The 9663-nt window shown below is 57.4% G+C and overlaps 1 protein-coding gene across 1 annotated transcript; it reads left to right on the forward strand.

Moving 5' to 3' along the window:
- Positions 1 to 1467: 1467 nt before the first annotated feature.
- On the forward strand, positions 1468 to 8815 carry ARSI (arylsulfatase family member I). Its single transcript, XM_045815311.2, has 2 exons — positions 1468 to 2366; positions 6047 to 8815. The coding sequence occupies exons 1-2, from the start codon at positions 2047 to 2049 to the stop codon at positions 7452 to 7454; spliced, it is 1728 nt and encodes a 575-aa protein (XP_045671267.1). The 5' UTR covers positions 1468 to 2046; the 3' UTR covers positions 7455 to 8815.
- Positions 8816 to 9663: the final 848 nt, after the last annotated feature.

Consider the following 9663-nt stretch of genomic DNA (forward strand, 5'->3'; position numbering starts at 1 on the left):
ACATTTCTTCTGCCAGAACAACAGGCTCAGTTTTCCCTTCTGATAAATCTGGTCACCCTAAATATGGGGCTTTGAGCAAACAGGAGCGGCCGGCCCCACGCAGCCCTCATTTCAAAATGTGGATTCACTCGGGCTGCTATTTTGGAGGTCTGGTTTCTTTCCCCACACACAGCGGTTTTAAGGAAGAGGGAAGGGATCCTGACAGAACACTGGCAGGGGAAAGATGCTAGCACAGAAGACACACCTGGGCACTCTTCGTACCCTTAAGTTCCTCAGACACTGGCCCTTCTAGAAGCCCTGTGGAAAGGAGGGTCCTTGGCCACATAAAATTGGAAAATACAGCTTTACCAGCTCCCCTCCTGGAGATCAGCATATCCAACATTCGAAGTGCTGGTAGTAAGGAAGCCTGACTGGTTTTGTTTAATTCAGTTTTCCCATTTAAAAAATGCATCCTAGGAAAACTTCGGAAAGCAACGAAGCAGGGAGGAAGTTGCAAAAGGCACCCGATGGCCTAACATATTCCTCAGGTTTGAGTTGGCCTGTGCAGTGCTTAAATTTGCTTTAAATTAGTTGCTAGCACTTAACAGTTGGAATATTTCTCATAATAATCTGGATTTGGGTGTTCTTGGAAAATCAGAGGATCTGGCAACACTGGTCCACATTCTTGCGTGACAATGGTCAGCTGGACACAAGACTGCGGTCTTGGGCTCACCACAGCCCCTGCCTTCCTCTGGCAAAAGAGTCACCCCCCTGCTTTACTCCTTTATGATACCTGCCTGGCCCAGGAGTCCCTCCGGCTTGCATTCTCTGCCATGGAGATTTCCTTGGCTGGGAGTTGGCCTGCACCCATGCTGGAGGCCCATTCATCCATTCATTCGTGCAACATGTGCTGATTGAGCTTCTGGACCCTGTGGATACAAGATGTATTCAACAGCCCTGACCCTCTGCATTTTAGCGCTGGCCTTCTAGCCCTGGAGGGCAGAATGAAGACGCACAGGGGAGGGGTTGGGGAGAGGGAAGCTGGCAAAGGCCAGAACCTAGTTTCCTGATTTCCAGCCCCCAGATGCTTGCTAAAGGCATCCCTATTCTCTACTGCGGTCCCTACTGCCACTCTGGCAGGCACTGAGCCCCAGGGAAGAAGCTACTAACATGACTTACAGGAGTTCCCACCTAGCTCAGAACCTCAGTTTCTCCCACTGTAGAACCAGCGGGTTGGAATAGAAAACTAGGTGCGTCCCTTCCAGGGCTGGCACGCAGAGATGCTAAGACTCCAAGATCTTGGAATGTCTGACCCGTTCTGGAGCTGTTCCACTGAATTCCAAGTAGCCCCTCTCCCTCCTTTTCCCGGCCCGGGCCGGGAGGGGGCCGGGAGGGGGCCGGAGCCAAGGGCCGACCGGGCCTGGGCTTCCCGCCCGGGGGCGGAGCCGCTGCTCCACGTCCCGCCCCTCCACCTGGGGCTCGGCCCCGGCAGATGTTACAACTTCCTCGCATTCTCTCCCGCGGTGTCCCCCCAGGCCCGCCCAACCCGTGCCTCCCTCCCTTTCCCCGCTGGGGTCCTGCCCGCCTCCCTGCGGGGAGTCCAACTGTTCTCAGGACTCCGGGCGGGGCGAGAGGCCGGGCCGGGGGCTGGAGGGTCCGGAGGAGGAGGAAGGGAAAGCAGAGGCGAGAGAAATTAGGAGGCGGGAGAAATCGAGGGCTAGTAGGAAGGGGAGAGTCAGAGGATGGTGGAGAGCACTTTTTGGAAGCAGCCACGCCGCGTCCCAGGCTGGCCCGGCTGAGCTGGGGGAGAGGGAGCGAGGGCGGCGCAGGGCGGGCGCGCAGGCGGCGGGAGGCAGCTCGGCGCTGGCTTGACCTCCCCAGAGCGCCCCGCTGCGGCCGCGCAGGTCCGGCCGCCAGTCCTGGATCAACCCCTGGGCCGTCCCCGGGGCCGCTGAACGATCTCGCGGCGTCCAGGCCGGCCAGCCGGCGTGCGTGCGGGCCGTGCGCCCTGGGCGCGCGAGGCGGTGAGGCCCCGGGAACCCTGTGCGCCGGGACGCGCGGGCGGGCATGGCGATGCACGCCCTCACTGGCTTGTCGCTGGTCAGCCTGCTCAGCTTGGGCTACCTGTCCTGGGATTGGGCCAAACCGAGCCTGGTGGCGGACGAGCCCGGGGAGGCCGGCGTGGAGCAGCCTTCGGCCGCTCCATCCCAGCCTCCCCATATCATCTTCATCCTCACCGACGACCAGGGCTACCACGACGTGGGCTACCATGGCTCAGATATCGAGACCCCTACACTGGACCGGCTGGCAGCCGAGGGTGTCAAGTTGGAGAATTATTATATCCAGCCCATCTGCACGCCTTCGCGGAGCCAACTTCTCACTGGCAGGTAGGCATTGACCCAGGCTGCTGGGGCTGGCCGGTGGAGCCCCAAGTAAATCCCCGTCTGTAGATTTCCTCTGCATTCACAGACCCCCGCTCTGGGACCTGGAAAACCAGGACTTGCCCGATTCTGTCTCCAGCTGCCTGTGTGATCATTAGTTAAGTCCTTTGCCCTCTCTGGGCCTCAGTTTCTCCAACTGTACACTGAATGGATTGGATCATCTTTGAGGTCTCCTCCCTCTGAAGATCTAGGACACATGCTATACACCTTGTGAAGGAGACATCTGGTCATCCCCTTGTGAGAGGAACACAGCAGTCTCTGACACTTCGGTTTTAACGCTGCTTCTAATTACAGACCCTGAGGCCATGAGCAAGCCATTTAACTTCTCTAAACCTCCGCTTTCTTGTCTGTCCACAAACAGAGTGGAGAGCAGTGTTTATCCTGAAAAAGAGTGGTGAGGATGGAATGAGTTGCGTGTAACCTGCTTGGCTGTCGATCAATGGCAGCCCCTATGTCACCAGAGGGATTAGGGTCCCCAAATGGATGGCTGCATGGAAAGGAAACCAAGGAACGTATCGTGGGTGCAGAAAGACACATACAGGATGTCAGGATGTTGTGACCTATGGAGCCTTAGGCTAGTTACTTCATTTCTCCAAACCTCTGGTTTTTCATTGTGAAATCCTTCTAAGGTGGCTGGCACTCCAAGGAGACGTGCTGCTTTCTCCATAAGGAGTTGCCCACGGGCAAGGCGGCAGGATTACGGGATTAAAGAGCAGGGAAACAGGAGGTGGGGGTGTGGAAGGCAAACTCTGGCGGCCACTTAGGAGAAAATCCTTTGGCAAGGCTGAAGCTAATTCTCCTTGGATGGGGTCCAAGGCATGCCTTCTCCCAAGTTCCACCCAAAAGCCACGAGTATGATCTCAGGAACCAGAGCCTTGCTCTCTTTGTTTCCTGGGTGGGAGAAACTGAGGCACGGAGTCAGGGGGGGTCCCCCAACTCATGCCTCTGCTCAACTTCAGGGTCTGTGGGAGAGGGGGCTGAGAGGCCAGGGGGTTGGCAGGGGTCCCAGAGCTGGGAGTCGAATAGGTGCCTTTTCTTGCTTCACTCCGGCATGCAGCATTCAGCTCCAGGAACAGAGAGAACTGGAGAAGTGTGGAAGAGGGGCCGGGGTATGTGTTGCGGCTGGGGGCGTAGCTAGTGGTGGTGAGGACCAAATGTTGGCTAACCTCCAGATGAGGGAGAAGAATCTGCATTCCCAGGAATTGGGCACAAGTTAGCATTTCTCTCTGGAGAGGTGACTTTTGGTTTAAGCAGGGGAATGAGCAGCCAGTGGGGCAGCGTTCCAACCCCCTGATCTGTGAGGTTCGCTGAGCCTGGCTGGGCAGCGTCTGCCCTCCGCCCCCTGCCGCTGGCTCCGTCTGACCGATGCTGACGACTCTCATTAGCGTCTGTTAATGCGTCCAGCCGTGTTCGCTGAAGCTGGACGGAGCCTGTGTTTCTCCGGTTACCCCCTTGCAGACGGGCTTCAGTCGGCCCACTGAAGCTGGCCCACCCACTTTACAAACCAGTGCTCCACGGTGCCCAGCCCTGTGAAGAGGCTGCACCGCTGCTCCGCCCTAGGGTGCTTCCTATATTAAATAGAATCATTCATTAGCTTGACTGAGGTCTGCAGAGCCAGCGTCGCCGGGAGGTTTTGAGCCCAAGTTGGATAGACCTGGGTGCAAAGCTCGGAGCCGCTGCTTGCTAGCTGTCTGCGGTGGGGCCTGTGCTGTACTTTTGAGAGCCTCGGTTTCATCATCTGTAGAATGGGGAGAGTAAGAGTCTTCCCTGTAGGTTTTCAGTGAGGATTGAATGAAATAATACATGTGGCGTATAGACAAATATAAAAGCGGCGATGGTAGCTAATGATGGCTAACAACGGTAACAGCTTTAAGGAAACCAAAAACAGGAGAGCCCACCCTAGTGCCTGGGTTTCAAAGTGTCAGATAGTCAGGGCTTGGCTTCACCTGGATTCCCCTGGGGTGAGAAAAAGGTGTGGGATTCTAAGACCCTTGTGAAGTTCCAACCTTCTTATTTACTCTGGGCTTTTAAGATTTGAGTAAAGGCTGGACACCACAAGCAGATCGCGTGGGGACCTTGACTGCAGAAGGGATTCGAATGAATAGATGAGGAATGCAGGATTCTGCTAACCGTTTGCTTCTGCCTCTAAGCATTAGCCTGGGTGAGTGACCCAGATCCAGGGGCCACATGAATTTATAGGCAGGCACATGAGAACTGGTCTCATAAAATTTGGGAACTGGAAGGTTTTCAGAGATCTCCTGTTCTACCCAACTGACCTGTCTATGTGAGCAAACTGAGGCCACATGGCGGAAGAGACGTGGCAGCTTAGTTTGCTGGAAGAGAGTCTGTGCTTAGACTCGGCTTGGACTTATGTTCAAGTCCTTGTTTGCCCCTGACCACCGAGTGACCTTGAGCAAGGCCCTTCCCCTCCTCTGGACATGTGTTTTTCTTAATTATTTTAAAGATTTAATTTATTAATTTGAGAGAGAGAGCACGAGCAGGGGGAGGGGCAGAGGGAGAAGGAAAGGGACAAGCAGACTCTCCGCTGAGTGCGGAGCCTGATCCAGGGCTTCACTCCGGGCTCAGTCCCAGGACCCCGAGATCATGATCTGAGCCAAAGTCAGACACTTAACTGACTGAGCCACCCACGTGCCCCTGGACCTGTGTTTTTAAGACAAGGTAAATATGCTAGAAATTGACTTGGGTCCCTTCTGCCTCTAAAATCCTCTGAGTTCGTTCGTTCGTTCCTTCCTTCCTTCCTCCCTCCCTCCCTCTCTCCCTTCCTTCTATAAGTTATTGAAGATCCTTTAAACATCGCCTGAATGCCAGGAATACAAAGTTGAGTAAAGGACAGCCCCATTACATGTCACTGGGCCCAAGAGCATGTACAACTGAGTAGAGCCCTGTGGCCAAGTAGGACAACGATCATGTGTACTAAATGTTAACCCAGAAGCAAAAGTGACTCATTCTTTGAGAGAGTTAGGAGAGACTTTACAGAGGGGGTAACATTGGGGCTGGGCTTTGAAGAGTGAGTAGGAGTTTGCCTGGGAGAACAGAACTTGCTCTAGGCCCCAGAGCAAGTTAGTAGCTTAGAACTTAGGGATTCTGAAGTCTCTGAAGACCCCCTGGGATGTAGATCCCAATTCCAGTTACTAATTGTTTGAATCACTGGGTGAGTGACGTAACTTATTGAGCCTCAGTTTCCTTATTTGGAAAATGGGCATAAAAATGACATGCATGTACTCCCTAGGTTGGTGGTGAGTTGGTAAGATAATTCCTGTAAGGGGCTTGGCACAATGCTGAGCACACAGAGAGTACTTGGTGTTAACTATTATTATTTTGTTGTCATGATGAACCTGGGTTCGACTCCTAACTCCCCCATCTCCCTAGCTGCGTGATCCTGCACGAGTGGTTTAACCATTCCGAGCTTCAGTCTCCTCATCTGTAAAATGACAATAAATATCTGCTTCTGTTGATCTTGATTCGGAGTGCTTCTCACATGCTGGCTACTGTACGTTGGCTGGAAGTGCTGGGGCCCCCCTCCAGGAGAGAATGGGGGCGTGGTTGGCCCGAGTGGTGGTTTGCAGCTCACCTGTGCCTTCCACACCCTCCGCTCTTCCCTCCAGGTACCAGATCCACACAGGACTCCAGCACTCCATCATCCGCCCTCGGCAGCCCAACTGCCTGCCCCTGGACCAGGTGACACTGCCTCAGAAGCTGCAGGAGGCAGGTTACTCCACCCACATGGTGGGCAAATGGCACCTGGGCTTCTACCGGAAGGAGTGCCTGCCCACCCGCCGGGGCTTCGACACCTTCCTGGGCTCGCTCACGGGCAACGTGGACTACTACACCTACGACAACTGTGACGGCCCCGGGGTGTGCGGCTTTGACCTGCACGAGGGCGAGAGCGTGGCCTGGGGGCTCAGCGGCCAGTACTCCACCATGCTCTATGCCCAGCGGGTCAGCCACATCCTAGCGAGCCACAGCCCCCGGCGGCCCCTCTTCCTCTATGTGGCCTTCCAGGCGGTGCACACGCCCCTGCAGTCCCCTCGCGAGTACCTGTACCGCTACCGCGCCATGGGCAACGTGGCCCGGCGCAAGTACGCGGCCATGGTAACCTGCATGGACGAGGCTGTGCGCAACATCACCTGGGCCCTCAAGCGCTATGGTTTCTACAACAACAGCGTCATCATCTTCTCCAGTGACAATGGCGGCCAGACCTTCTCGGGGGGAAGCAACTGGCCGCTGCGAGGACGCAAGGGCACTTACTGGGAAGGTGGCGTGCGCGGCCTCGGCTTCGTCCACAGCCCCCTGCTCAAGCGAAAGCGCCGGACGAGCCGGGCGCTGGTGCACATCACTGACTGGTACCCGACCCTGGTAGGGCTGGCAGGCGGCACTGCCTCGGCGGCCGATGGGCTGGACGGCTACGATGTGTGGCCAGCCATCAGCGAGGGCCGGGCCTCGCCACGCACCGAGATCCTGCACAACATTGACCCCCTCTACAACCACGCCCGGCACGGCTCCCTGGAGGCTGGCTTTGGCATCTGGAACACTGCCGTGCAGGCTGCCATCCGCGTGGGTGAGTGGAAGCTGCTCACGGGCGACCCTGGCTACGGGGATTGGATCCCGCCGCAGACGCTGGCTGCCTTTCCCGGCAGCTGGTGGAACCTCGAGCGCATGGCCAGTGCCCGCCAGGCAGTGTGGCTCTTCAATATCAGCGCGGACCCCTACGAGCGGGAGGACCTGGCTGGCCAGCGGCCCGACGTGGTCCGTGCCCTGCTGGCCCGTCTGGTGGACTATAACCGTACCGCCATCCCTGTGCGCTACCCAGCGGAGAATCCCCGGGCCCATCCCGACTTTAATGGGGGTGCTTGGGGGCCCTGGGCCAGTGATGAGGAAGAAGAGGAAGAGGAGGAAGAGGCAGGCAGGGCTCGAAGCTTCTCCCGAGGGCGCCGCAAGAAAAAGTGCAAGATTTGCAAGCTGCGATCGTTTTTTCGTAAACTCAACACCAGGCTGATGTCCCAGCGGATCTGATGGGGGGGGGGTGAGGATCTCTGTCCCCCCTACTTCCCCCTTCAAAGCTGGCCCTGCCCCTCCACACAGAGGGGCCTGAGGTCAAGTCCCCATCTGCAGGGAAATGGAGAGCATAGAGACCCTCAGTTGAAGGGTGGGGAGCTTGGCTTGGGGAAGAATAAACTAGACTGGGGTGCCTGGATTCCAGTCCTGCCTCTCTACTGACTTGCTCTGTGACCTCAAGTGGCCTGCGTGAGCCCTCAGGGCCTCTGTTTCCTGGTCGGTAAAGGAGCTCTAATGACTTGATGGCTCCATGGCGTGGACCTGGCGCCTGGGGCCATGATGGAGTTCCCATTGACCTTGCCACCTCCAGCTCATTGAAGGCCTGGCCCTTGAAGCCTGCACCTCTGTGGTACTGCTTGGGTGAGGGCCCACGTGGAGACCACTCTAGGCCTGGACCCAAGCTGAGGCATGGTGGTCCAGACGAGCTCTCTTAAAGGATCGTCTGCGTGCTGAGAGTGGAGGTGCAGGGATGGGGGCTGACCTTCCTGGTCTTGCCATGGCTTGGGCCAGTCCAGAGGCCAGACTAGTGCTGGGGGCTAGGGGAGAAAGCTCTCCTTCTGGTCCCCAGCACCCAGAGCATTGACCCAGCTGTTAGCTGCTGCAGGATCGGGGGTGGTGGGAACAGCTGTGAAAAGAGGCTCCAAGCCAACAATCAGGGCACTGGGTGCTGCTTTGACCTTGGACCCAATCCTTCCCTTTGTGCCTCGATTTCCCCATCTGCAGTTGGGGATGTTAGCCCTAGCTCTGCCTACCTCACAGGGCTATAGAGACCTGGCCAACGTAATGGTTGTGGAGGAGCCATGAACTTGACTAAAATGCAGTTACACGGAGGCCAGGGCTGCCGCGCGGCCTGTGAGCACAGGGGCGTGTCCTGTGCGTCCTGAGGGCGAGCAGGAGCTCACCACTGACCGAGTGAGTGGGAGAGCAGGTGCACAGCCTGGCCAGGAAGCAGAATGTATGGGCTCTGGTCCAGTCCTGCCACGGGTCCACCGGGCGACCTCTGGCAAATCCCGGACCCTCCCTGGGCCTCAGTGTCCCCCTGTGCACAATGGATGGTTTAAGAGCCCTTCCAACTTGGTCGTTCTGGGGACCCCTGTGTGTGTGTGTTGGGGGGCACGGGCTGAGTGGCAGGAGGAGGGGCCTGGGGGGTTCCGAGGTAGCTGCACAGCGAGCCCCCATCCGCACACTGCGTTCTGCATATCTCCCTTCAGGTTCCAGTCGGTGCAGCGTGTGTAGGCGAAAGCCCTGCTGTGAATTTTGAAAATAGTTATTTTTGTCACTGGCAAAGGAGGCCTGTTAGGACTCGTCAGCTTGTGGATGAGCAGGACGGGTGGGGTGGGGTGGGTGCGGTGCGGTGGAGGGGGTTTGGGTATGGGTTCCAGAGCTGCATCCCATCTGCAGGGGTAGCTGAGCCCAGCAGTGAGGAGTCTGGCCTGGGGCTGCAGGGCGGAGGTGACTGACCATGTCCTGGGCCCCTTCCCCCGCCCCCCAGCTGGATCGTTCTCTGTCTCCAGGATGTGGATGCCCGGGCTGTGTGGGGCAGGGTCCGGGACCGGCCGAGGCCTCTAGGTTCCGGCTACCCCCAGCACTTCTGCCTGCTCAGGAGGGAGACTCTGAAGAAGTCATCCATTGGGACGGTGTCTCAGGCCCAGCATATCCCATGGAGGGATTGTTCATAGTCTGCCTGTTCCCCAGGATGCTCCAGCTCTACTGGGGCTTCTCCAGCTCTGCTGGGCTGTGCCCTTCCAGAATGGCATGGAGCCAGGGCTCCCCTGAAGTTCCAGGCTTGCACCAGTTAGTGGAGGCCTCTCCCAAGACTGCTGAGTTGGACCTGCCTTCGGTGGCCTAACTTCGAGCACCAGCCCTGCTTCTCTTCTCAGGCCCAGTAAAAGGCCCTTTCTGCTCTTCCCTAGACGCCAAGGCCTACCCACTGTGGCCAATCTGGCCCGAACAGAGAGAGTCCAGCTGGGGCCAGGGGCCAGGGACCATACCTGGGAGGAAGCTCGGTCGAATCTCAAACCCAGGCTAGAGCTTGCCTGGCTCAGAGTCCTATCTAACTCAGAACCCAGCAGACAGCCCAGGAGCCCCACTGAGGCTTCAGCCTGCAACCCGGTCCACAGTCTGGCCGTCCCCAAGCCTGCCTACCCTAGGTGCTGGCAGCTGGCCC

The sequence above is a fragment of the Ursus americanus genome, chromosome 15 (assembly GCF_024610735.1).
Source record: "Ursus americanus isolate L20-20 chromosome 15, mUrsAme1.1.p, whole genome shotgun sequence".
Taxonomy (NCBI): domain Eukaryota; kingdom Metazoa; phylum Chordata; class Mammalia; order Carnivora; family Ursidae; genus Ursus; species Ursus americanus.

Excerpts from the sequence above, each read along its gene's own strand:
- ARSI (XM_045815311.2), top strand. The coding sequence starts at position 2,047 with ATGGCGATGCACGCCCTCACTGGCTTGTCGCTGGTCAGCCTGCTCAGC. Across the intron at positions 2,367-6,046 it reads AGCCAACTTCTCACTGGCAG|GTACCAGATCCACACAGGAC; the intron begins GTAGGCATTGAC and ends TCTTCCCTCCAG.